The sequence below is a fragment of the Letharia columbiana genome, assembly GCF_014066305.1.
Source record: "Letharia columbiana isolate WasteWater2 chromosome Unknown Sc0000048_s0, whole genome shotgun sequence".
Taxonomy (NCBI): Eukaryota; Fungi; Ascomycota; class Lecanoromycetes; order Lecanorales; family Parmeliaceae; genus Letharia; species Letharia columbiana.
This window is the reverse complement of record NW_023501092.1, coordinates 228,038-255,650: the sequence shown is the minus strand read 5'-3', so window position 1 is coordinate 255,650 and position 27,613 is coordinate 228,038. Positions and strand designations below refer to the sequence as shown.

The 27,613-nt window shown below is 43.3% G+C and overlaps 6 protein-coding genes across 6 annotated transcripts; 3 read left to right on the top strand and 3 right to left on the bottom strand.

The window, feature by feature from the left end:
* Window positions 1-7,564: 7,564 nt before the first annotated feature.
* On the top strand, window positions 7,565-8,424 carry HO173_010395 (uncharacterized protein; the record flags this gene model as incomplete). Its single annotated transcript, XM_037312280.1, has 2 exons — window positions 7,565-7,723; window positions 8,038-8,424. The coding sequence occupies 2 exons, from the start codon at window positions 7,565-7,567 to the stop codon at window positions 8,422-8,424; spliced, it is 546 nt and encodes a 181-aa protein (XP_037160866.1).
* Window positions 8,425-9,081: 657 nt separating this feature from the next.
* On the bottom strand, window positions 9,082-11,549 carry HO173_010394 (uncharacterized protein; the record flags this gene model as incomplete). Its single annotated transcript, XM_037312279.1, has 3 exons — window positions 9,082-10,783; window positions 10,841-11,404; window positions 11,533-11,549. The coding sequence occupies 3 exons, from the start codon at window positions 11,547-11,549 to the stop codon at window positions 9,082-9,084; spliced, it is 2,283 nt and encodes a 760-aa protein (XP_037160865.1).
* Window positions 11,550-11,573: 24 nt separating this feature from the next.
* Window positions 11,574-12,300, bottom strand: HO173_010393 (uncharacterized protein; the record flags this gene model as incomplete). The annotated part of the gene is made up of 3 exons (XM_037312278.1): window positions 11,574-11,709; window positions 11,756-11,815; window positions 11,870-12,300. 3 exons carry the CDS (start codon window positions 12,298-12,300, stop codon window positions 11,574-11,576), a joined length of 627 nt encoding a protein of 208 aa, XP_037160864.1.
* A 1,239-nt stretch (window positions 12,301-13,539) lies between these two features.
* Window positions 13,540-14,021, top strand: HO173_010392 (uncharacterized protein; the record flags this gene model as incomplete). The annotated part of the gene is made up of 2 exons (XM_037312277.1): window positions 13,540-13,558; window positions 13,729-14,021. 2 exons carry the CDS (start codon window positions 13,540-13,542, stop codon window positions 14,019-14,021), a joined length of 312 nt encoding a protein of 103 aa, XP_037160863.1.
* Window positions 14,022-15,377: 1,356 nt separating this feature from the next.
* On the bottom strand, window positions 15,378-17,445 carry HO173_010391 (uncharacterized protein; the record flags this gene model as incomplete). Its single annotated transcript, XM_037312276.1, has 6 exons — window positions 15,378-15,763; window positions 15,823-15,890; window positions 15,942-16,319; window positions 16,375-17,086; window positions 17,137-17,217; window positions 17,268-17,445. The coding sequence occupies 6 exons, from the start codon at window positions 17,443-17,445 to the stop codon at window positions 15,378-15,380; spliced, it is 1,803 nt and encodes a 600-aa protein (XP_037160862.1).
* Window positions 17,446-20,292: 2,847 nt separating this feature from the next.
* On the top strand, window positions 20,293-22,376 carry HO173_010390 (uncharacterized protein; the record flags this gene model as incomplete). Its single annotated transcript, XM_037312275.1, has 7 exons — window positions 20,293-20,550; window positions 20,607-20,781; window positions 20,835-21,240; window positions 21,297-21,573; window positions 21,633-22,012; window positions 22,066-22,168; window positions 22,236-22,376. The coding sequence occupies 7 exons, from the start codon at window positions 20,293-20,295 to the stop codon at window positions 22,374-22,376; spliced, it is 1,740 nt and encodes a 579-aa protein (XP_037160861.1).
* Between the last annotated feature and the right edge of the window lie 5,237 nt (window positions 22,377-27,613).

Genomic DNA, 27,613 nt, shown 5'->3' with positions numbered 1-27,613 from the left:
TTAGACTTTTTTCATTTTCTAACATCAGACGAAAGCAATTTTTCATTTAAAAATATATTATTCTTCTACTTATATCATTGCTATTCAGCTACTATTAATAACCCTTAAGCGTTTTTATAAGTTTATCGCAAAGGCTATAGCTATATATTAGACTACTATTATTAAATTATTATCTCTATAAAAACCGCCTACTAAATCTATAGAAGGACTTTCTAATAAATTCTTACCCCTCTCTATTCTCGCTATATTCTCTATTTATCAGCTAGATTCTTTAATAAAAATCGCTTATTCTATTAGAGCTAGTTCTTAATTTCTATATTATTTAATTATAATTTATAATTCGCTTATTAGAAACTCGAATAAGAATAGATCGACGAAAATAATATATTTTACGATCGCGATAAACTCGCCTATATATAAAGCGAGATTAATAAGATTTATACTTATTACTAATTAACTATCTCTATTATATACTAGCTTATATCTTAAGTCTCTATATTATTAATCTATTAACTATTTTTATTCGCTTTATCTCTCTAATTATTATCTATATCTTTTTAAATTCTATAATTAACTTTAACTCTATTATAGTAGAGAATATTAATATTATTTAAAACGAAAGTAATATTATATCGCTTCTTTTTATATTAAGATAATATCTATAAATTTAAAAAGTAAATTTTCGTATAATTTCCGTCGGGTTCGTATTATAAGTACGATTTAGTCTATTAAGTAAACTTTATTTATATCTAACTCTTTTCGCTAGTTCTATTAATTTAATAACTTTAAAAAATTTTAATAACTTTAAGATTTTTACGTAATATACTCTAATATACTCTAAGTACTATTCTATATATATATATTATTAATATATATTATTATTAATATATATATTATTATACGCTATATTAGAGTATTACTTACGCGACTAATTTTATTAAATCGTTTAATTCTATAGCTAAATTTAAGTTAATATTAATACTTATTATTATAGAATTTTACCGTCGTAATATTAATTATTAGAACTTTTCTTTTTTTATATATATTGCTATTAAACTAATAGAACTAGCGAAAAAGATTAAGATAGTTATTAAACCGACGAAATTTAGATAGATTCTAATTAGATTTACTAATCTAGCGAATTTTGTAATTTCCGCGATATACGCGCGATTAGCAATTTCAAATTTTATAGAAATTTTTTAGATTTATAGATAAATAATCTTATAATAACTCTTCTTCTTCTTTATTTTAAAGCGATAAATCTAAAATATATTAAATAAATCTACTATAAAATATTCGATATTAAATATCTTAATAAACTATTTAATAGCTTTATTAATCGTCTCGCTAATAGCGATAAGAAGATTAAAAAATTTAAAGAGTTTCTTCGATACTTCGAGGTCTATAGTTAAATTATATATTTCTTCGCTTATAAAATAATTATCTTACTTCTTTAAGAAACTCTATTAAATTATTACTACTATATTTCTAATTTATTAACTATCTATATCTTCTAATCGATATATTATTTTTATAAGATTTTCATTTATAATAGAATTTAGTTTTATTAAGATAATATTTATATATAGCGAATACTGATAATTACTTAAAAAATTAAATTTTAAAATAGCGATCTTCGTCGATCTAATCGAAAGTCTATCTACTATATAATTTACGCTTAAGTTAAACTTTATCTTAGATATATTATAATACTACTTCTATATCTTCTTATTAAAATTTTTAAAATTTTTAACTATTCTACTATAATTAATTTAATTATAATAAACTCTATAACGCTTAAGACTATTATTATCTATATATATATAATATATATAACTTATTATATTCTACTATTAGCTATATTAACGAAATCTTTATTAATATTATCTCGCTAAGTATAAAATTTTCTTTTATCTCTTAACTATAACTAATATCGAGAGATCTTAAGTTAATAATTAAGTTATTTTTATATATACTTATCTCGCTAAGTAAGTCTTTACTAAAGAGATATAGTCTATTAAAGAAAGACGACTAAAAGAAATAACTTAAGAATTATCTTAATTAGATATTCGCTAATATCTTACTTATAATTATTACTCGCGATATTAAAATAAGCTATTAAGATCTTAGTTAGTTATTATTAAGTAAATCTTATCTTAATATCGCTATAACATTCGAAATACTATTTAAAGATCTTTAAAAGTAAGATAATAACGATTATCTAATAAGATTAGATATAAAACTCTTAAAATACTTTATTTTATTCTTATTAGATCTTATCCCGAAGCATAATAATAGCTAAAGAAGAATTTATAATCTTTTCTTCTTACGGCTATACTTCGTTAATTATTATATTTATAAAATTTATAAAGTATTCGAGTATATTATATTAAACGATATTATCGATATTCTACTTACTTAGAATTAAAGTATAATTATAATTAAATAAGATCTTATTAACGTATTTAGATATATCTTTATAGTCGAATTAGATTTTTAGCTACTAGATTTCTTTTAAAATAACTTCTATTATATTAATAGATTTCTATTATTTAATCTACGTATCGCGCCCTTTATTTTTAATCTATTCGCTAAAGCCCTTTATTAAATACTTATTATTATTCTCTTCTAGAGTATTATATTTCACTATCTAAATAATTTCTTTACTATTTTTTCGTCTAATAATAATTTAATTTAATTTAGTAAAGACTTTAATATTATCTATAATAACTATAATCTAAAGATAAATTACACTAAAGATAAGAAAGATATTTTTATAGAATTTTTAGAAATTTAATTCGATAGCGAGAAGATAAAGATTAGACTTTCTTTCGATAAGCTAAAATAAACGAAAAAGTTAATAAAAGCTCTTTTAAATAGACGAAGTATTTTTTATAATAAGCTTAAGTTAGCGATAAGTCTACTATTTTTCTTTATTAAAGTAATAATCTCTAGTAAGACTTTTCTAAGAAAACTCTACTCCGCACTATTTAAAAATAAGAATATTATTATATTATCGCCGTAATTATAGCGAATTTACGCTAATAAAATATCTTTCTATTTAGATAAAATAAGATATATCTACTTCGCTATATAGTTATATATTATTACTATTCTATATAGATAAACGCTTTTAATAAACTCGAAATAGAAGAATATATCCTTAAGAATATCGCTATTTATTCTAAACTAGACGATACATTTAGTATATACTTCGCTATTCGCTATTATAAAAAGAATATCTAATTTAAAAAGATATTTATTGTTCTTATAATCATTCGTAGATAGCTATTCTATTTATATTAATTATATCTTATACTCTATTATAATAATAATATTATTATTAAGAGTATTTATAGTAATTCTATATATAGATTAACTATAGTATTACTTAAGTAAATAATTATATTATTCGCTTAGTATAATATCGTTTATAATATAATTTAAATCTCTATTAAGTGAAATACTTTAATCGATTTACTTTTTCGCTTTAAATTTAATAAAATTATTAATTTATATTTATAACTAAGCGCTTTTAACTTATATAGAAATTATTAAGCTATAATCTATCTAAATTATAATATAAAAAGACTTCTTTAAATTATAATATTGCGAGATATCTCTAATAGAGTCTAATTAATAAAATAAGAAGTAGCTATTAAACGATAAAGGTCTTCTATATCGAATTTTATACTCTATTAAAAACTATCGTATTTTTCGCTATTATTTAATTACTTATTAACTAGATAGTATATTTAATTAACTATTATATTTAGATTAAATCTATTAAGATCTATTTTATAGATATTTAATTAGCTTATATAAATATAGAATTCGAGAATCTTAAGATCTTTTATTATCTACTATTATAGTAGATAATTATCGATATTTATAGATTATATAACGAGATTAATATTAAAAAATATTATTTAATTATATAAGATTTACTACTCTATATTCTTATCTAATTTAATAAAACTTCCTTAAAAAAGCTATCTTATATACTTTCTTTTTATCTCACATTTATTATATTTCTTTATATAAGCGAATTTATATAATTTTAGATTAAATTCGAGAATAGTAATTTTAAATAATAATATATTATAAGACGTTTAGTTACGCTTTATAATTATTATATAAAATTATTTCTATTAATCTTAAAGACGAATTTATTTAGAAAAGAAATTATTCTATCTATTATCGCTATAAATAATAATATCTACTCTATTTATTTACTATAAAACTTATTTACTCGCTTTTCTATTAATAAATTATCGCTACTATTTAATTCGAATAAAGTCTTTATAAGATAATACGTTATTACTATATTACGTAGTACTTATATATACTTAATTACTCGAGTTATTACTTAGAATACTCTTTTTTATAAAAAAATCGCTATCTTCGCGAGAGATATCGATTTAATTAATAATAAGATTTAATTATTTAATTATTAAAAGTCTAACTTATATCGCTTATATATCGAAATATATTCGATCTATATTCTTATTATATTATATTATTTTTAGCGTTCTTATTTAATTTAAAGCTAATAGTTTCTATTAGATATAAATCTATTTTAAGAGTTTTTCTAGAGTTAAATTATATAGTAAATTACTATTTATATATAATTAAGCTTTAAAATCTAGCTAATTATTATTTAGAATTTATTTATATATATAGTTTTTATAGAATATTATATAAAATAATATTAATCGCTATAGTTTAATTAAGAATTAGTAAGAGAGAGATATAATATATACTTATAGTAGAATAATTGAGATTACTATATTAAAAGAGCTTTAAATAGACGATATCCCCTCTATTTCTTACTCTTTATTCTTATTCCTCTTATCGTAAAAAAGAGATTTTTTAGACTTTTCTCACTTACCCGCGTCTTATTTTTTAGCGTTTTTTTATACTTAGACTTTAGATCTTCTATTTTATATAGAGAGAGTTTTTCTAAAGCTGAGCTATATAGTGGATTACTATCTGCGTGCGGCTGGGCCTTAGGACCTAGCTAATTATTATTTAGAACTTATTTGTGCGTGTAGTTTTCATGGGACGTTACGCGAGACAGCACTAGCACAGCGGAAAGGTTCGCTAGCTTCTAGGTCATTGGTGGCTTCGAGAAAACATTATTGGTCCCGTTCGTGTCGACCAAACACTGGTTGATGACATACTCCGAGGAAGACGACGCGAGTAGCTTGACAGATTGCAAAATCTAGATGAGTGAGAAGACGACATGCCACAAGAAAAGGAAACCGGAACTACAACACCGAAATGGCACCACAATCTTAAAATCCGTCAAGCTGCTAAAGGGAAGTACTGCCCCTTGGTTTGCACTTTTCCCACTCTGCATCATTACGCCCTAAGAAAGTTTTGACTCGCTTGCCAAACTGCATACACAGACAACTTCTCCCAACTATGGCCACCGTTCGATACCTCACTTCATTGATGAAAGTGCGCGTGATGGCTACACAGCGCCCTTCGCCTCTAGCCTTCGATCCAGAAACGGAAGTGAGGGGTTCAGTCACGTCTCCTATGCTCAATTTGCGTACGAGTCAATCGTCGCGCCTGGTGGATGCAGAGTGTCTTGGGCAAGACTCAAATCTGCAAGACCGTTAGCTACCCGGGCCGTCGGACACAAGGTACGGGAAATCTGGCCATCTGCAGCTTTGTAGAACGCGCTACAAGTTATAGCGGATGTCCCCTCACCATGACTCTGCCATCCATGTTGTTCGAAAGCTAAGGCACCCGACCAATTGTTCGTTCCATCCTTTCGCAACAGCGTCGAGGCACAACTTGAACTCCTTGAGAAAGTGCAATGGAAGATCTGGCTGACTCCGCAAGCTATTCTCCCGATCGGCAAACAAGTCGCTGTTCCGACTGGGTAAATGGTTAGACAACGAGATTCTGTCTGCGATTTCCGTTCAACAAAATCTTTGAGAAGCGAGATGCGAAATACTCGTCGTCTCTCACAACTCTTGCTCAACGGGCATCCCCAAAGTGATTAAGGTCAAACATGGAGTACTTCTTTCAACAGTGTTTTCCACCCAGACGAGCCCTTCTGTCGCGTATTTCAAGCTGGAGTTCTTATAGAGCTAAAGCAGACTCTTTTTCTAAAGTTGAATGTGCTCTATTGTAGAGCATATGGCAATATATAACTAACGAGCATGCGAGGGCTGCCCGGCCCATGGCCAAACTTCGAAGGGTATGACCCGGCTCACAAGCAAAGAGAAGCCAATGCTCCGCGCTGGAAAAAGCACTATTCAGCGCAGGATTATTAACACTTTTGAGGATGAAGTCGATACCCTCTACGACCTTACGCGGGTGGAAAACGGCGATCTCTGTCAGCGTCAGTGGGCCTTAAACTTCAGATAGAATACGTTCCTCACTCGGCGGATTCCCCAACGAAGAGATTGGACTCGAAAGTATTGGGTATGATGGCGATCTATTCTCGCAGGGCCTAGACTCTCTGCAAGTAACAAATAATGCGAGCCAGCTCCTAAGAGACGTGGGTATTGTGAGGTCGGAGTGAATGCACCGATGGATAAAGGCGTAGTAGGTATAGATCGCAGAGGTTTTTTAGGGCAATGTGCCTACGTACAAACTGAAAAAATTACCTGCTCAGCTAACGTCTTTACACTCCGGGCAACGAAGATGTATGGCCCACTCGGGTATAACATATAACATATCAGACCCAAATGCTGCCAACTAGAGTGGACAGATCGGTATGACTGATTCGCGATCCTAGAAGAGTAAGCGCGCAGGGGGTGCGGGAGGACATCGCCCGAGCCATTTGTGCTCCGATCGGCTCGCATTGGTCGGGTATGAGATCTTCTTCTTGTAGTGTGTCTTCTAGTGTCATGTGGGTTGAATCTGTCATACCTGAGAATCGATGGCGAAGGAGAGCCATTCTTTTATGACCAATGCAATCTCGCAGGTCCACATGCACACAAGTCGAAACGATCAAGTTCCTTCATACCAACATCATCAACTAGTATACGTGGAGGAACCAGAAAATCAATCAGAGCAGTAACAAATTGAACGGTCCGCTGCCTATTTGTTTTTGGATGGAAAAGGGATATCCTGGGCTTAACCTCAGCTCTGGCTACCCCTAAAATCTAAGGATTCGAAGTCATGAAAGATTCGAAAGACAACTGAACCAAAGCCCGCAGCGACGACCGCATTTCAAAGCCTAGCCACCAGACGTGAAGAGGAGCCAGTACTACCATCATCAGCAGACGATGAACCTCCGGATGGCGGCCTCACAGCCTGGATCAAGTCATGGCTTCTTGCTCCATTGTCTTTCACGCGTGTTGCGAGTCGTGCTGCGTCGTTCAGCCTCGTCTCCACACTCTCTTATACCCATCCGCGCCTGGACGACATTCACTTTTGACTTTCGGCAATCAATAACTATCCACGCACCCTCCTTTCCCAAAAAATAGAGGCGTCGTATACACATACAGCACCTTCCGAACATTTACACTACCAACTGTTCTCTTCTTCGTCTTCTGAATCTTCCGTCGCCTGGATTGAATCCTTCCAAGGCCTCCTCCTCATGGTCATCAGTATCCTTTCTGGTTCCCTGTATGACGCTGACTATACGCGCTTCTCCATCTTCTTCGGTTCCTCTTTGACCATCGTCGGCATGTGCATGACCAGCCTCGCGCGGACATATGCCGATGCGTTACTGGCGCAAGGCGTAACCGTTGGGCTAGTATGCGGGTTGTTGTTTCTGCCGGCGGTAGTTGTTTTGCATGAGTTGTTTGAGTGCAGATTAGCGTGTGCAACTGAGGGTCGTACGTGTACGCTAACGGTGTTTTGGGCCATCGTCGTTGTTCGTCGTAACCCTCATCTCATGTGTTACCACACGAGACGAAGAACAATTGCATTGTCTTTGTCGAACTCTTTGCGGCCATACAATGGGAATTGTGTAGACAAAGCATTTGCTTCACAATGGACCTCCCACATCATCTCTTTGTGCGAGAGACTCGATACCTCCGACCGCTCTCACTCTTGAAATTGATATAGCATATAACCCCTATATCTCCCTTCCTTCCTCCCCTCCATCTCATCCCATCCTCTCCCATCCCCACCCTCCCCAACAACCCCACAAACAATACCAACCATCCAACAATGGGCAACGCCCCCTCCCACTTCACCCACCCCGCCACTTCTGCCCACCCCCGCGCCCGCCTCCCTATCACGACCAACCGCTACGACTGGGTCGCGGCAGAGGGCGGCTACATCCCGCACCGGTTCCAGGGCGCGCATCGGGAGAAGTGGCGGAACGACGACCGCGGCGCGTACGAGAAGAAGGTGAGGTTCGAGAAGGAGAGGAGCGGGAGGCGGTATCGGGATGTGGCGGAGAAGAAGAGGGAGTTTAGAAGGTTGTATGATGAGAGGGTGAGGGGGTGAGGAGGGGGGGTGGGTGAGTGAGTGAGTGAGTGAGTGAGTGAGCTTCGTTTGCGTGTTTTGGGTTTCTGAGTGCGTGGTTCATCGATTGGGTTTTGCGTCTTTTGGGACTTTTATATATAGTAGAGGTGTAGCAAATGCAACGTTTTGCGGTGAATTTCGTCCGCATTGGGGAGTGTCTGTGATGGCGAGAGATGCAACAATGGCCCTCGATTTAGTAGATCAATGAGTGAAGTAAACGCAGATTGAGTGCTTGTGCTATTGCTCATCTGGTCCAGTAAAGTAGTCGTTCAGATGTTCTCCTGCTATATCCCATAGGTTGAAGTCGATACACTAGTCAGTCTTTGCAAAGCTGCGGTCAGCAGTGGACGTATTAGGACCCTGCTACATATCAGTCGAAGCATGAGCTGGGCTAAGTGATCATTTTGGTTCATAGTCATCATAAATAACGTCGACCCCATCCAAAATCCTGTCCAAAGAAACAACCTTCAACAACCGGTTCTATGTAGCATATTCTTGCTGCACCACTCGCGTCCTTTGCGTCTCTCATCCCTTCGACTTCGTCAGGTTTCGAAGCCCGTATCGCCCCCTGCCCTTGCATGGATGTCTACTCTGCCACACACTGGATCCTAGATACCCAAGAGCGGAAGAGGACTTCGCTCACAGGAAACAGTCTCTTGACTCAAAGGTCGTTTGCAGCAGGAGCGGGGAGGCGTTTTGTTCCAGTTGGAGCATCCTTTGTAGTAGTTGCTGATCATTTTTGCGATATTCTGGACCAAGATCGTCTCTCGCGCCGATCGTGAGTCGTTTCTCAACGACGTTCCGAGCGGTTTCACCTTTTTTATTCTTGGCGGAAGCATCAGCACCCTTATCCAAGAGCAACTCAATCATAATCATATCAGGATAAAGGCTACCGGCTGCGTAATGAAGAGCGGTTTTCCCGGCGTCATCTGTGATTTCAAGGTCGCAATGAGCATCTACCAAGCATTTGACGATGTCCACACCACTACGACGGAATGACCACGCCGCTTCGTGGCAAGCCGTTCGTCCATTGTAACCTCTGGCGTTGACATCGGCACCTTCCTTGAGTAGAAAATCGACTATGATAGGGTTATCAACAGCGACTGCGCAATGAAGAGCGGTTTGTCCGAATGTATTTGCGATTTTAAGATCGCAATGAGCATCTACCAAGCGTTTGACGATGTCTATACCACTACGGCATGACGTTGCTTTGTGGCAAGCCGTGTTTCCAAGGCAATCTCTGGCGTTGACATCGGCACCTTTCATGAGCAGAAAATCGACTGTGATCGCGTCGCCTACAAAGGCTGCGGCATGCAATGGAGGGTGGGTTCCCCAAGCTGGACTATTGATTTTCGCCCCGTGGCCTATCAAAATTTTCATCACTGATAGATGCCCCCTCCAACAGGCATCCCCAAGAGCAGTATACCTTCCGCCAGGTTTGCGTGTTGAACTGACTTGAACTCCGTATTGCAGCAGTAGCTTTCTGATATTGTAATCACCTCCCATTGCCGCGATGACTAACGAAGTATCCATACCTGGACAGGATCCAGTACTATGATCAAGGAGGACGGTCACTAGCTCCTCGAGACCCAAGTAAGAAGCAACCTCCAGTGGGAACCTCTTCCTTGTTTCGCAATCTTTGAAGCGCCGAAACCTGAAATAGGGCATCGCTAGCATGCATAATAAATCAGTCGAGATTGAAATGCTATCTGAGCTCTTGAAACGCGCTACGACCTTCAAAACCATTGGGGATGGATCCTCCGCCAATATGACCCTTCTTGCATGTGAGAACCAGTGGTGAGATGCATAATTGAGAAAGGGATGTGATTGGAGTGCGATTCGAAGGCTCAGAAATTCTTTGCCAAAGTCGTAAGACAGATAAGAGAGGCACGCTCTCGATATATCAAGTTCGGCATCTTTGAATAGATGCAGGCGTGTCTTGTCAAAGTATTCCTGGGTAGTGAAATGCACCAGACGAATAATCTGACTAGTTGAATCGATCACGACAAGACCCGCGCACACATCGACCAAGCTTCCTGGCGAGAGGAGGTTTTCCTCGTCGAAATTCTTAAGTTTACCCTCGTCATCGTCGTCGTCGTTGTACTCGACGGCCAGGCCATATCGTAGCTCATCGACTGATAGTGGTCTCTTGGCATGTGTTATCCAGCTAAGGATTCTCATACCCAATACTCCATCATCACCAGCTTGCTTTTGGATTCTTTCCAGGGTCTGTCGGTATAGTTCATATAACTCTCTCGGCATCGATGTAAGAGCCAACTTAATTCCCTTGACTGTCCTGATGGCAAGGATTCGGTCGATCTGTAGAGCGGCGAGGAGAAACCTTGGCAAGGAGAATCAGTCAAGAGTATGTCTCGAACATGAGTAAGGAAACTCATACATGCCAGACGCCGCGCCGGAAACGGTGGATGTGATCTTTTCCTTCAGCTCGGGTGTTAACTTGGTAACAGAATCTCGTCTTTCTTCGATCCTCTCCATGATGTATCGGTGTAAGTCTAAAACGGGCGCTGCTATGGTAATCTGAGGTGCTTTGCGGAAACTTTGAGAGATATCCTCATTGTTCGGACGACTAGTCACGAAGAGCCTCGTGGATGTATTTGGCAGGACTTCAAGCACAGGCAGCAATAGTCTCCTCTCACGATTTGCTTCGCACTCGTCCAGAGCGTCCACAAGTATATAGGTCCGTTCATATAGATTGCAAAGCGATACCAAAAGCTTCTTCAACTCATCCAGACTTGGCCGTCTCTTCTGCTGTTCGAGTTTTCTGTACAATTCCTCTAATTGTTGCGGTAACGCCGTCGGGCGTCCGATAACTTGCCTGGCCAGACAGGCAACGAGATTGGAAGCTGTCTGTACAGCTTGATCCTTGTAATCACAGTACACGTACGCAACTTTAGTGTCCTCGCAAGCGTAGTTGTTGAGCAAATGATCGATAACAACAGACCTATGGTTCTGTGAGCATATACTGAACAGGTAGTGCTAGGAGGAATCGATACACACGTTATGACAGTTTTACCAGTCCCCGCTGGTAACGTATTAGCAAGGAAAAATTAGGCCCGGAACAGCACTTACGGTCTCCGGGGCACCATAGTGTTCGCTGCGAGTACCCACTGTCAAGCCAGCTTTGAAATACCGTGTCGATCAAAAGCCAGGAGCCTGTAATACCGTGTCGTCTTGATAGAGTATCCTGTTGCTTCTGATACATGTCCAAAGGAGACAGCCAGTCCAAAATTGCTTGAATTCGTGCGTCTGCGATAATATGAGCAGTGTGCGTCCGGGGAAATTTAGGCCCCACCTGCCTGCCTGAGAGATTCTGGACTGTCTCACTTCGCTCAACGTGAGTTTTCCGATGGTTCTGCAGGCATAAGTCAACAAGATTCATTCAATCTTGAAAGGTCAGTAACCGTACACGCTATCGATGGCCAACGCAGTGCGATAGATCTCGAGATGCCGATGCAAGGACTCAGTTAGAGCAAGGGTCTCCTTTTCTGAGAAAGGCCATGTTAGAGCCTTCATCCTGTTCCGGAATGAAGAGTCCGTATGCCGTTGCTTCATTTTGTCGCGAAGCTTCTGCAGTAAATCAATGTATTCGTTGCTTTTCTTGATCGACAGAAGGCACGAGCCGGCATCCCCAAATACTTCTTCCTGGTTGATTTCTTTGGCAGACTTCTCAACGCGGAGAAGGACTATTTGCAAGTCTTCCAACTCCTTTAGAAATCGGCGCGCAGAAGCAGAGGCATCGCGAACTCCATTGATGTACTCATAGCTGATGCCGAATACTTCAATGGTCAAGCTGACGAGTCCAGCTATCCCGGAAGCGATAGCAAGTACCTCTGCCATGTATGTTGTAGACAGTGGACAGCAGGCAGCGATGTGGGGTATGGTGAAAAGGCTGGAGACAAGGAATTGACGAGGCTGAGCGGATCAGCGTAGGATTGCTTGTCCTAGATTAGCTTGTTAGGGCTGCATGATATCGAAACACGTCCATTTGAGTGGTTTGACGGTGGATGCTACAGGCGGTCATCATGATTATAGGAATATCCGGCGAACCCTTCTATCAAAGATATTTACTGACTACGGAGGTGGCCGAATACTGACACTTCCGATGCATTTGCAAGAGACCGACTCGGAGAAGCGCTTTGAACCCATGTGCTTTAGCTTGGCCACTCTTGTCGGCCCCAATCTTTCAGTAACCCAAATTTTCCGGGACCTCGATTGAGCATGGTTATCCAAAGTTTAAAAATATTGTGTCGGCCAGGGTCGAAGTGTGATAGGGAGGTGATACTCGCGATCTTGATTGTCTTGATTCAAGGTACTGGCGGCAGAGATTTTCAGAAACATGTCCCCAAGACGCAATAGAATATTCAACATGGAGAACTCGTAGCTAATTAACTTGGGATCATTTGAGACTAGCAACATGCTTTACATTGAAGATATGTCGTACAGGGTAAGAATACTTCAGCTTTGGCAAGATCTTGCGGTCTTTTTCAAAGGCAGACAGGGTATATCATATGTAGTATAATTTACTCGTACTTGTCTTGATGGGGTAACTAGAGGGAAGCCTTGCGTTCTTAGAAATCAATCAACCCTTCTACCCACAAGAACCTGGTTCCAAGCCCTTCCTGTTACCCTCAGTCGACGACACCTGGCTATTAACACTGGTGCTAGTATCACTGGAGTTGTCGTCACAAAGGGCTGCATATGTAATCGCCTTTTGAGATTGAGTGTTGTTGTGGCAGTGTGTTGTCCTGGATATTTCCTTTGCGACAGCTGGAGAGGAGTTAGAGCTAGAACCAACATTAGGGAATCCGACGTCTTCGTTTCAATTAATTCCTGACTTTGGTCTTCTTAGTACATTTTGCATCGCATTGAGTAATGACATTCAAAAGAGACTAATCGCCTCGATGATGCAAGAACTATCACTCGCGCACTCTCTCTCTATCCCGTTCTTTCAAGAACAAAGAGACGTACGTTTTCCGCTGAAGACTTACATGGGCAGAGGTGTTGGCATACCATATTGTTGGGATTAGGTAATTATAACCTTGAGATACCTTTTTTTAATAATAACATTCTTAGAGAATGAAAGTTATCAAGAATGGTACATGCTAGCGAGATTATCATTCACTGGAGGGGTGTTTAAATGGCCATTGATCCCATAACAAGCCAGAAAATATCATCTTCTACTTCCATAACCCAATCTTCCTACATCGCGCCGCCTTCGAATCCCAGCCACCATATCTCTCTCGAAGACCATCTTATCAGTATCAGTCCCACTCCTCCTCTGCCTTCCCCTCACCCACGCCCAAAACTGGACCGCCACAAACGGTAGCGGCGTCAACGCCGCACCCGGCTCCTTCGTCTTCGTCCTGACAAGCGGTCAAGACTCCAAGGGCGCCGACGGCCCCACCCTCTCCCTCTGGACCGAAACCACCCCTACCGTCAACAAAATGAGCATCACCATGTGCACGGATTCGAGTGAACTGGCGTGGCAGGCATTCACGGCCACCGACCCCCTACCCGATCGGACTGCACTATTCGGCGAAATGGTGCGGCAACAGTAATTCGGGCGGCCTGTGGCTCAGCTATTACGATCGGTTCCAGCTCGATGTTTCGACGTTGGGAGTTTGCTCGTATTTTTATATCACTTCGAAGATATCTTGGATTTGCTACCTGGAAGAAAATCCGGACAACAAGGAGTATGGATGCTTTTTAAAAATTTTTTTCCCCCTTTTTCCCCCCTTTTCCTTTTTTCAAAAAAAACAAACACGGTAGGACGGTGGAGGAGTAGAGGCCCTGGTGGAGCTGTGATGGCTGAGACCTAGATTCAGGGTTACTAGTTGAAAATATGTTGCGGGGGTCGCGAAACGTAAACCATACGGGAAAGATGAGGTTAGGAAGCCGAGGTATGTGTAGATCTTTGTTCGCAATCTTGCAAAGCTGGTTACATACTAGAATAGAAGAAGCGAAGAAGCGATCTTGGTGTAGCTGTTGGATTGATCACGGAGTATTTGAGTAGTCGATGGCAGATTCCAACACTAGATAGTACTCTCTAGAGACATGATCTCTGAGAAGGTCCAAGAAGGCGGATATTCCTCCAGTGAAAAGAGGCGCACGAGCCGTCATACTGTTGACCTGCCAGCTCTTCGTTAACTTCGTCCGGCAGCATAACTCAGCGAAGACTTTAGCGTGCAAAAATCCTAGAATGAATCATCTTTTGACGAGAGAACGGCATAGGTAAAAGTATGATAATTGAGTACCAGAACAGCAGCACTCGGATTCTTACCACCAGGTGACATATTACTTCCTAGCAAGCTCCTCAAAGAGTGGCATTGTACTACCTGTGTATCATAGCCAGCATATCCAGCTCTTCCTCTCGATGCCCCCATACAGCCAAGCTGGTATCAATGTCTACGAACAAAAACTTCCAGAAAACATCTCTCACCTCTGTAAACCCCAGTAGGGTCAAGCCCGCCCAGCGCCACTAGCAGGACTGACTGGTCCATCCCTTGCAGCATCTGCCAATCCACCCCGAGCATTCCCTGTGGGCTCAGCTTGCGGCCGAGCGTTATACGTCACCGTGTAGCTCCCAGTAGCGCCTAATCTGAGCCTTTCTGTCGAACCATTGAGTTAGGTGTGGGGAAGTGCTAAGCTCGTTAGAAGTCCTTGGGGATTTTCAAGATAAACGCATCTGTCTTGACGCGCAGCAAGACGACGAATCAGCTTGCCATACCGCTTGCAGTGGTGACAAAATTGGGTTTCTGGATGTGGGGTTTTCAAGAGGGTGCCGGATAGTATTCTAGTATTGACAGACGACTAATGGAGTATTACATGGTATCTTTGTCCTCATAACATTTTTAGCCCAAGCTATCGAGACACTCTGCTCTCATCCGCCAACGCCGACATGCTCAGCTCCGAAATCAGTCCCGGTGATAATGTTGGTGCGCCTGCAGTTCCACTGGCAGTACTGGGTGCTCCAACTCCTGAATACTCTGCTCCGGCAGCTCCGACGCCCGCCCAGCTCCGTTCATCTCTTGCAAGCCATGATTCTCGAAATTGACGGATGCCATCTCTTTGTACTCGTCCTTCGATGTCGTTTCAGGCGTTTCGGATTTTTGCGAAGCCCTACGCCTTCTGAGTAGGTAGCCGATGCCAGCGGCAATTGCAAAGAAGGCTGCGGAGGCACCGACAGCAATTCCTGCTATAGCGCCGGATTTGAGACCATTAGATTCAGACTGTTTGGAGGTTGCAGGATTTGAAGGTGTGCTGGAAGAGCCGGACGAGGAAGAGGAATTATTGGTGGACGCTGAATACCAGTCAGCAAGCCCCTTGGCAATGAATCTAGAGGTAGAGAGAGAAACGGACTGCTATTAAAAAAATGGGTGACATTTAAAAGCTCCGAAACTTGAGGTGTGAGATTATTTTTATATGCTCTGTGTTTCATTTAGTAAACTGCTTCATGGAGAAAGTACGTGTGGTCCTACTCATTTGATTGTGAGTAGAATTGCTTCACCACCTCGGACTGCTCGTATGGTAGAGCCCCAGCAGTATATTGATTGGAGAAGGCCATAGTCGTCATATCGAATATTGCTAAGCCCTGCGCAAATGGGTCTGGAGAGCTATTGAAGGTACTTGCAATAATGTCTTCAACCAAACCCGTGGCTACCTGCGAGTTCGAGTCAACTCCTCCGATCGTGAGTATCTGGCTTCCACCAACAGCGTTGCAAGAGAGTGCGTGCCGAGGGTTCTCAGGATTGTAGGGAACACTTATCCAGTGGAACGCCGGTAGGGTGAGGATATTGATTGTGTCATATTGAACAGCTGCTGGACCAAGACGGGTGCCCCAACCCGCGTAAACAAATCTACCAAATCGTCAGCGGTGAACAGATGGAAGCTCACAGGGAACGGCCATCTAACATTTCGTATGTGCCATTGGTCGAGTTAATACCAGCAGTACAGAATTCCACCCTGGGACTGGGTACGCTCCCAGTGGTTGTTTGGTTCCACCATTCTTGCTTTGCAGGGTCGAAGACCGAGACCGTCCCGAAGTCGATCAGCCCAGCAGTTACGCCATTGTTTCCTATTCCGTTTTGCCCTCCCATCGCGATGTGTATACCTTCCGGTCCAAAAGATGGGACATATTGCAGAGCACCTTTGTAGATACCGCCAGTAGCATTGCAGCATTGGACACTAGAGTTGGAGAATAACCTGGATGCCATATCAAATTGAAGCATCCCAGGAATGAGGTTTTCAGGCGACGCGTACTGATCCCAGTCTGAGGTGATACCTCCGAGGACCCAGGCGCTGTCGGATCCAAAAGCCATGAGCGGCTGGGCAGGACGTGTCAACTGAGACCATACAGATGACTTGGCATCAATGATCTCATTCCAGGCTCCACTTCCGCTCCCATCAGGCTGGAAGGTCCAGAGCGACATTGCAGGGAGGTTTGGGTCGTTGCCGAAAGAGGAGTTCCAGCCTGCGAAACCGGAATAGATGAGATTTTCCGATTCATGGTACCAGAGTGACGGACTATTTAGGTTGGGTGCGCCGTTGGGTTTGGTAGTAGACTGTAATGCGACTGTAGCATTCGTCCAGTTCTGAGAGAGGTCGATAGATAGCAGTGTTGATGCTAGGCCGTCGGGTATTAGTCTGGGTAGACCCATCCTCTAAGACACATACCGTATTCATATTGCGTCGTTCCATCGCTCATGAAAGAGAATTCGCCTCCGTCGATATAGACCCAATTCCCTACGACGACCGCTACACAGTGACTGTCAGTATTGCGCCCTAGCTTTACATCTAACACTTACAAGCTTGGTAGCCACGGCGAAGGAACTCAGAGGCTGCGATGACACCAGGAGCTTGGCGGGGCTCTAGAGCTTTTGTTGGAGGAGGCCCGCTAATGGAAAGTCTTGCTAGAAAAGAGGTATGCGCAATTAAAAAGTATTGACTAATAAGCAGGGTATGGAAAGAGAGAAATGCCGTCATCGTGGTACCGTAGAGCTATAAAGAAGGATTTAAAGAAGCCCAAGGAAAAGTTGCGAAAGGTATTCGTTGAGTAACGGCAGAGAGAGAATGAACAGTCAGGAAAGCCTTGGCCATACAGGACAGCAGTGCTCGGCCTGGGCGCTTGTTTCTGCTTCCTTATCACAGGCATAAATCGCTCAGAAGGAAGGGTTAGCTCAGGGTACCCTACCAAATCTACGACGTAGCAATGCGGACAAAGCACTTGAAGCAGACGAGAGGCTCCTGCTCGCAGCCTCTGAGCCAGTCAGTGCCGCGAAAAGGCGATCGAGCGTTTCCCGGGACAGTAAGATATAATTAAAAGCCCATGCCATTGGACTGAGTGGGAGCTGAGAGTCCTTCCGGGTTTGAGCTAGCCGAAACGGAGACCCCCCTCCTCGTCAACGTCTCATTTTGTAAGAGGCAATTGTTTTATATCTTTGTGGCACGATTTCTCTTTGCTTTCATTCGATCAGCAGGAATCTGACGCTTCGACCGAACACGTCCGTTGCGGCTGGCCAGTGATACGCTGACTCAGCCCCCTTGACAACGCGTCATTGCATACCGCTGCTTCGCAAATCTAAGTACCAAAACGATTGCTGTTATCTTTGAGAAGCGATAGCTGGAATAAATGTCTGGGAAAGTGAATAAATAGTACGTGCTTGGAGGGCAAGATGGTGTTGACAAGAAATGCTTCCGTGTCGGCTTCGACACAAGAGCGGTTTATTGGCTCGCTCGGTTAAAAAAAAAAAACTAAAAACCACCAAAAAAAAGGCTAAAAAACAGATATTTAAAAAAGTAGAATATAGGCGTTCTGAACCTGTTGAGGGAGTAGATAGAATCGTCGCAAAATTATCTTCCCGTAAAACCAGAATTCCACCATAACGCCACAGATCCGCACGCTGCACAGGCTTTGACTATCATGATACCCATACTCCCATTATGCCCCAAATGAGCTGCTCCATGTCTATCGGACCGGTGCATTGCCTATATTGAGTCAGATAGAAGGCAACATTTCGAAATATATAAAATATCGTCTTAGCAAAAAGACACCGACTTAAATCGAAGCATGGATAAGAAAAAGAGAATAATAATGTATATCGGTCTAGATGTCCATATTCTGGCGTTAGCCTTATTTAAAAAACCGAGGTTGTTTCAGATAACCAAGCCTGTTTCGCTAATAAGCGAAAATAGAAATATAATTATAGAATAATACCTATATATATTTGACGCTAAGCTGAAAATTAGTAAAATACAGGAGTTATTTTAAAATATATATAAGAAGAACTTAAAGATTAGGGTTACGCTTAGCTTCCCTAAGCCTACCTTAGTCCTAAAATACCGTCTGTTACGTAACAACTTTTTTTAATTCATTTTATAATGTTAGTTTCTTAGAACGTGCTAAGATCGCTAAGCCCCTTTAAGTTAACTCGTCTCGCTAAGCTCCTTCGAATTAGCGTCTTCACTATAGAAATCTAAAGAAAGATATCTAAGGGAAATCTAATCTTACGCGTAGATTGACTTATTTAAAAAAAAAAAATATAAATGCATTTTAACTAAAACAATTAACAATATTTAAATATATTAAAATACGTAATAAATAAAGAATTAAAGTATAATATAACATATATATAAAATATAAACAAAAAAAATATAACTATTACATTTTCATTCTAATATTTATTTCTTTTAAAAAACTTAGCGCATGCGGTGATTTAATATTTTTAATATTCTTAATATATAAATTCCTTAATATTCTTAATATTTTAAAGCTAAATTAGTCTTAAGTATTAGCGTATTATAATTTACTTAATTATTTACGTTAAATATAACTCAAGACTTATATATATATATAAATCTTTTAATAAAGAAATCCGAGTTAATTAGTTATGATTATTATCGCGTAATATCGAAATTTAATATTAATTTTATAAATTTTTGAATATCTATATTAACGTCGCTGAATTCTTAAGAGATAATCTTAAAAAATAGCGTATTTAATAGAAAGATATAAAACTATTACTCGTATTAAGAAATAAATTATTATAATATAAAATTAAATTACAATTACTCCGTAAGTAGATATTAATACTTAAAAATGTAACTTAAAAATTTATATAAGGCGTACGCGAAAATAACGCGGATCTGGCAAGATTACGGGGTTTTGCGCTCAGACCTGCCGCCGTTTAGCTGCGAAGTCAGTAGGCTAACCCGAAGGGGCTTAGCGATCTTGGCAGGTCTGAGGGACTGAGGCAATTTTATGGAGTAGACTTTACCAACTTTACTTAGATGACAGATGACCTCGGATCACGTGCAGCCTTACCAGATTAGGCAAGCGCACCCGGGCCAAAATACCAGCCGAGCGACAGAAACCAATTCCCTATGACAGAAGCCGCCAACTATCCTTCGCTGATACGCAACAACTCGCGAGATCGCCGCCGCATCACCTGGATGATGAAGTACGATGAGCTACTTGACGCTACATGACGCCGTCTCGCAGGAAGGAGGTCAGGCTCAATTCTCTGCCAATCGAAAGCGCTCAGAGACGAGAAAGAGGGGAAAGAGATAAGATGGGCTCGGGCTACCGTAAGCCTCAAATCCCAAGTTTCGAGCTGGGCCCCACGCGAGAACCGGGCGTTATCAGTTGATGCACGCCTGAACCTTCCAATCCAGTGAGAGCCGTTGGCGGTTTCTCGGAGACACTCAAACGTCCGACGACTACTTCTACCTCGGCGATCCCCTACTGTCAACCAAACTTCTCCCTCCTTCACCTACTCCCCCTGACCTAATTACCTCGAACGGCGTGGGACGACACGCCGAATCACCTTCGAGATGGCTGAGAATCTCGCTGTCCGAAGCCAGAGCATGTCAGGCCGCAAAAAGAGTGTCGCAGAGGAGCCGGTGACCTCCGTTCTCAGCGCTGGCGGTATTCCCGTCTACAGCGAGCGCGAATTGACTGCCGATGAAGAAGTCCTGGCAGCACTAGGCTACAAACCCGAGTTTAAGAGAGAGTTCAGCTTGTGGACCACATTCTGTGTCAGCTTTGCTGTGCTAGGCTTGCTGCCCAGTTTCGCCAGCACGCTATACTATGTGAGAGAAAAGACCCATGATACGGCAATGCGACATTGGGCTGATCAAGGTGACAGGGCATGGGATACGCGGGTACACCCGGTATGGTCTGGGGATGGCTTATCGCCATGACCTTCATCCAATGCGTCGCCATGAGCATGGCTGAACTGTGCTCTTCGATGCCTACAAGTGGGGGGTTATACTACGCTTCGGCGGTTCTGGCGCCACCGGGGTACGGGCCGCTCGCAGCCTGTATGTATCCCAAGACAAAGTGTACCTGCACGAGGGCTGATGGTGAAACATAGGGTTGACCGGCTGGTCGAATTGGCTGGGACAAGTCACTGGTGCCCCCTCTGTCGACTATCCTATGGCCGAAATGATCCTTGCTTGCGCTTCCATCTCCAATCCCAGTTACGTTCCTCAAAATTGGCAGGTCTGGCTGCTCACGACATTGATTTTGCTCATACATGGGTGTATCAGCAGCATGCCTACAAAGTGGATCGCCAATTTCAATTCTGTTGGATCGACATTCAATATCATTGCGCTCTGTATTGTTCTTATCCTCATCCCGTCTGCGACCAATAGAGAGTCACAAGGCCTCCCTCGCTTTACCCCTGCGAGCGTTGTTTGGAATGATTTTTATGATGGAACAGACTTCCCCAAGGGTGTCTCGATCCTGATGACATTCGTTGCCGTGATCTGGACCATGAGGTAATCCTCAATTGCAAAAATTTGTCAAATCGAATGACCGCTGACTTGCTTGGCAGCGGCTACGATGCACCATTTCATTTGAGCGAGGAGTGCGCCAATGCGAACGTTGCAGCACCCAGAGCGATCGTTTTGACGAGCGGTATCGGAGGGCTGTTTGGCTGGTTCTTACAATTGGTGGTTGCCTATACGGTCATAGACATTGATGGTGTCCTCACCTCATCACTAGGTCAGCCATGGGTGTCGTACCTTCTTCAAGTCTTGCCTCAGAAAGTGGCTCTCGCCGCGGCGTCCCTGACCATCATTGCTGCCTTTTCCATGGGCCAAGGCTGCATGGTATGTGAATAAAGTCATCGTACCCTGCACGGACAACCATCGACTGATGCTTGATTTAGGTTGCTGCTTCCAGAGTTACTTTCGCCTACGCCCGCGATGACTGCTTTCCCTGTTCCTGGTGGATAAAGCGCGTCAACAAACACACCCACACTCCTGTCAATGCAGTCTGGTTCAACACTACGCTCGGCATCCTCATGACCCTCCTTGTCTTCGGTGGACCACTCGCAGCTGGCGCACTGTTCTCTATTGCTGCCGTCGCAGCTTTCGTCGCGTTCACGATACCTATTTTCATCCGCGTTTTCTTCGTCGGCAATCGATTTAGGGCTGGTCCTTGGAATTTGGGCCCCTTCAGTATGTACATTGGCAGCGCGGCTTGTGCGTTCGTGGCTCTCATGGTGCCGATCCTAATGCTTCCGAGCTTGACTGGCTCCGATCTGACGTGAGTGTTCGCGACTTCATTACGTAGGCGCTCAGCGGCTGACCACATTCTAGTGCGTCGGGCATGAACTGGACGGTTCTTGTATATGGAGGTCCGATGACGATGATCACCATCTGGTGGTTTGTGAGTGCGCACAAATGGTTCAAAGGACCGAAGGTATACATATCCTGGCTTCTCCAACCCCGCAATAAGTCCGAAGAGATTGCTGACATATTCTTACCAGGTTAACATCGAGCATCAAATGCTTGGCCGTGACGGCAACGTTGTTGAGGGCAAGGATCAGGACAGCGGTGACTCAAGCGCTGGAAGTATTACGAAAGAGGATAGGGATTTGGATGATAAGAGGGCAGCTGATCTTGCCTGAATGCGGGCCTTACTGGTGGTACCTGTTTTGATATAAAGTATTGGATACAGGTTCCTTGGTTATACCCTCGCTGATTATGTTACTGATATATAGCGCCCTTCGCAATTTGAAAATGTATATATACGCCTAGACATTCAACGTTGTGCTGGCTGTGCAATCTCGATACCTTTGGACACTATTTTGGGTCAAGACAACGGGCCTCAAGCCCAACCTTGCTCAACTCTAAATATTACGTGGAGAGATTAGGAATTATTCACACCTCATTTCGAAACATCACTCGATCCAGGGAACTCGCTAAGCGGGACGAATAGCTCGTGCTCGCTGGCCTCAAATTGTGTGAAAGACTCAGACCGCTTTCCTGGCGCTTAGGCTCCGTATGTTGTAACCCCTACGGAGGTCAGCACCAAAAGTCCCGCACACGCCAAGGAAAGGGTCCAGCTGTCGGATAACGCCCCATGAAGGGCTCGCCAGTGCTCTTAAAACTCTTTTCGGGATTGAACCTGGCCTCAGCCCAGTTTGGGGCCTCAGAGCCCGATATTGGGGTCCAAAAGGCCCCTAAAGTTCAATTCATGCGCCCTAGGATATAAGGTAGCTCTAAGGTAGGGTCCCCCGCTACAGGGCCGCCTCCCGAGCGGACGAGGTCGGCACCAACGGTCCTAGACAGCGCGAGAGCGCTAGCACCAACCCTAAACCTAGGGTACCGAATCTCGCAAGGCAGCCTCGTATTGGGGCGGCATCCGAGATCTGGGCGCAGGAGTCTTGACGTCCTGGCGTAACCAACCTCTGCATGGAGCCCGGAGCTTTCTCTGTTCTCTGTTTCCTCAATATGCAGCTACGGTCAGCTAACTACTCGAGTGTGGTAACTGCTCTAACCTATCTCGAAACCATTGCAGGATGCTTCCCTCATCCATAGTCCTGGACACATGGGGCAAAGCCTTTGACACATCAATGTCCTTTCTTTGACCTACATACATATTCATTCACACCGGACGCAACCAAGGGCCTATGACGGCAAACAACTGGCGTTATGCAGAGCATCCATTATATTCAAATCCGTATGGCAGAGTCAGAGTTCTATGTACTACTAAGATCTGCGACTGTTTCCACTACGTCCGCCTTATTCTTCGCCTGTATTCTATAAGTCGTGGTGCGGAAGTATCTTGAATACCTGGTATGCAGGAGATCAGATGTGGCATCGGATAATGTTGATAGTAGACAGGCTGATTTTGCGCTCGGCTTGAAATACGGATGTTCACCTCCACCACAACTTCTAAATCAATGGCCCTTGGGCATCGACTGGATCAGAAAGCTGTGGTATTCAGATGCAGAGCAACATCTGCTCGCGTTCTCCTTTTCAATTGCGGATGACTACGAACCTTCGAAACAACCTCTTCCAATACCTCTTAGTCGGACCGCGTGCGTTTCACATCCTTGACCTTAAGAACCTAGAAGCTGTGCTGTCAACAAATTTCCAAGGTATGCCTTTCCGTACTGTCTATGTCTCAATACAGTCCACCCTGACTTGGCAATCATGTCGATTATGGCTTCGGGGATCGCCACAGTGTCTTCTCCCCCTCTCCTAGGTAATGGCATCTTCACTCAAGGGGGGCCGGCTTGGAAGCACTCCTGGGAACTACTGCGCAAATAATTCATTCGAATGCAATACCAAAATATGGACGTGTTTCGCGAACATGTTGACAATCTCCTTGAATGCTTAGATATCTCTAAGGCAGCGGTTGACTTGCAGCCGCTCTTCTTCAAATTCATTCTAGACACCACAACAGCTTTACTCCTCGGACGATCCGTCTATAGTCTGAGAGCGGAAGAGGATACTGACGCCGGGAACATAGCTTTGGCGGACAACTTCGACATAGCTCAAAGAGGTTTGGCAAAACGATTTCGTCTTGCACGGTGGCACTTCCTGTACAGTCCTTCGCATTTTAGGCGTTCATGCTCTGTAGTCCATCATTCCATAGACGACTACATCCAGGAGCGAGGAGTGAAGTCAGAAAAGTACAACGACGAGGAATGATCTGAAAGCTTCGTCGATCAACTAGCCCAAGAGTCTGGCAGCCATGAATTGCTTCGAGACCAACTCCTCAACATACTACTTGCAGGGCGAGACACAACGGCTTGCTGCTCCCATGGACATTGTCGGTACCTCCGTAACCCGCTTCAAAATTGTGGACCTGACTCTGACATCTCGCATTTCAGACCCTTCTTATTCGCCACACTTCAGTAATGGAACGCCTCCGTCAAGAGGTTTACACTTGTGTTGGATACTCAGAGTATCCGACTCGAGAGCAGATTCGAAAGATGCCATAGCTCGCTACGGTCATCAAAGAATGTACATATCTGAATCCTGCAACCGGCTTGAAGTCTGCTTATACCCTTCAGGTCTCCGTGTCTACCCACCCAGTCCCCTGGAACAACCGCACAGCCAACAAAACCGCGATGCTACCGAGCGGCGGCGGTCCTGATGGTACCGCGCCTATCCTTGTCCGTAAAGGGGAAGTCGTCGTCTTCTCACAACACGTCAATGCCCGGCCGCAGAACATCTTTGGGCCAAGACGCCGATGACTTCCGCCCCGAGCGATGGGAAAGAACACGAGGGCTCGAAATCCCTTACGGTTGGGCTTATTTCCCTTTCAACGGTGGTCCGAGAGCCTGTCTCGGTCAGGACTTTGCACTCATCGAGGTTTCGTATACCGTTGCGAGGCTTTTGCAGGGGTTTCGGACGATCCGGTCTGTCGGATGGGGAGACGGATGAGCCCGGGGGGGACTGAGAGGCAGCGGTTAACGCTGGTGCGGAGTAGTGCTGATGGGTGTGGGGTGGAGTCTGAGAAGAGGATAGGGGGGAAGGTGGCGGAAGGACTTGATAGGTTTCAGAGTGACAACAGTAAGCCAACGTTCAGAGAGCCGTTGGTGTATGTGCGGTATGCTCGTTGGAGAGATGCAGGCTGGCTGACCGAGAGTCATTGACCGACACCCAAGTTCATTTTAGACTGCTTAGACATTATTTCACGCCTTCTAAGCCCTCGGGACCCTCTGCTACGTACATGTCTCGGGAAATATATGTTGGTCCCATGACCACCTCTTCATCATTCACCCACGTCTACAAGTCTTAACTTTCACGCTCCCCTAACCCCAAACAGCTACATCTATCAAACTCCACGTACGAGTTCTTCAAGGGCTTCAGCTATATACAAACGTCCAGCTACCCAAACAGTCGTGGCTCAAACCACTCAGACTCGGCGTGTGACATTGACACTTTATGGTCCAGAGTGCGAGTCAAAGCATCGCTGCAAAAGATGACCATCCAGGCACCTTCGCAGGGACAATACTCTTCCTTGGCTTCCCTCCCGAGCGTTTGAAATACTGGACGGGGTGTACTGCGATTGGAGGTCCTTTCAAGTCGGTTTCCGTTGTCACGCGAGCTTCCGAGGACACCCTCCCGGAATCACTGCGGGTACTACGTCTGCGTGGTGGGTGCGTGGTCCCGCGAGACCCACTCTTACGAGCACCTGATCGACGATATCACGCTGGGCAAGTCTTCCCACGCGACAGAGGTGCGAGGGTTGATCTTTGCTGGAAAAAGAGGTGGTAGGTCGTGATGAACCGGAGTGGAGCAAGGAAGTTCGCCGGAAGTGCAGCGGTGCGGGTGTAAAGCTGGCGTTTCCACACCTTCGGCCAGGTCCTTTAAGGATGTGGACGGGGCGGAGTCATGGAGTTCATTGTCAGTATCCCGTGGATGACCGGGATAGCCATTGTAGGTCACCTCTGCGGGCTGTGGGGACTGATATGCCTTGACAGTTGCAGAGCCTTTTGCATGACGGCGGGCAAGAGGTTCAATTGCCGCTCAGTCCTTCTTCGCTGGTCGAACATTCGCTGCCCGGAAGGTCACGCGCACTCCACCATGATCGGTTTTGAGGTACCATTCGCTCTCTCTCTCTCCTTCACAGCCCAAAAAATGCTTTTCATGCCCATAATCTTCATTTTCAACTGTTCCAGGTTTGCGGCAATTTTACCTTCACCCCGTCTCGCCCGCAGTCCCGTCGAGCAGTCTGCGGCGCCGAGACCCGCCTATTCGGCTTATTTTGATTGATCAATCGAGCCGAATAGCTCATCGAATCCGGCGGAAAGTCGCACTCGGGACTTGTGTACCTGGTCACATGTCTCTCCACCATTTTTCGGCCCATACCCTAGCCCTAGCCCGGTTGAACCTCGGATCTGTCTGATCGGATTGGTGGGGGCTTACAGCTCAGCATGGGTGAAAAAAAGTTCGGCAGGGGTGAGTAGATGCTAAAGTATATGCACCTCGTCCGGGGTGAATGCCAGCACCTCATCGGGGGTGAAGAAAGTTAAATTCAGTCCAGCGATTTTTACGTGTGCGAGGTACGGGAATCCCTATATATAGGATATGCGGTGGCTGAAGCGAGCATAATGCCGAAGCTTCACCCCTACCGAACTTTTTTTCCACCCCTACCGAGCTGTAACCCGGATTGGTGTATCTCACGAGATTTCAGGACATTTGAAAGTATGCTATGAGTTCATCCGGGGTGAAGGAGATAATATGCCGAAGCTTCACCCCTACCGAACTTTTTTCACCCCTACCGAGCTGTAACCCGGATTGGGGTATCTCACAGAGATTTCAGGACATTTGGAAGAAAGTCATTTTGGTTAGAGAGTCACTGATACAGAATCGAATGCAGCTTGTGTAGGCTGATATATTACTCGCATCATGATATGGTATGGTTGAAAAGGATGTACCTAGCTTCATCATTGTCGGTCATGGGTTTCTAAGTGGTGAGTCATTTCATTGGTGGGGTATTTGCGCCCCCACAATTCATCAAATTGTCGGAAGCTTTAAGCTTGGATCCCCGCGCCAAGAGGCTTGAACGGTTGGCATACATGAGCCTCAAAAGGCCTAATCGTTCCCTGTACTTTAACTAGTATTCGCTTCGTCCTATATCACTGGTACCGAGGAGTAGATTTGGAAGTGCACGGGTCTGTTCCGCGTCGGCCGGATGTTATTCTATGCGGGGCTGGATATTAAGTCGGCACTTCCAACCCCACAACTTATTGGTTATTCTTCAATTGGTGTGCATGTGAACAGCTACATCTGTCTTTCTATTCGTAATGTCTTACATCTCTTGCATTACGGGTCCGCTGTCCTCCTTCTTCTCACTTGCAAATGTTCTCGGTCATGGCAACGCTTGATTTCTTTTATACATGAC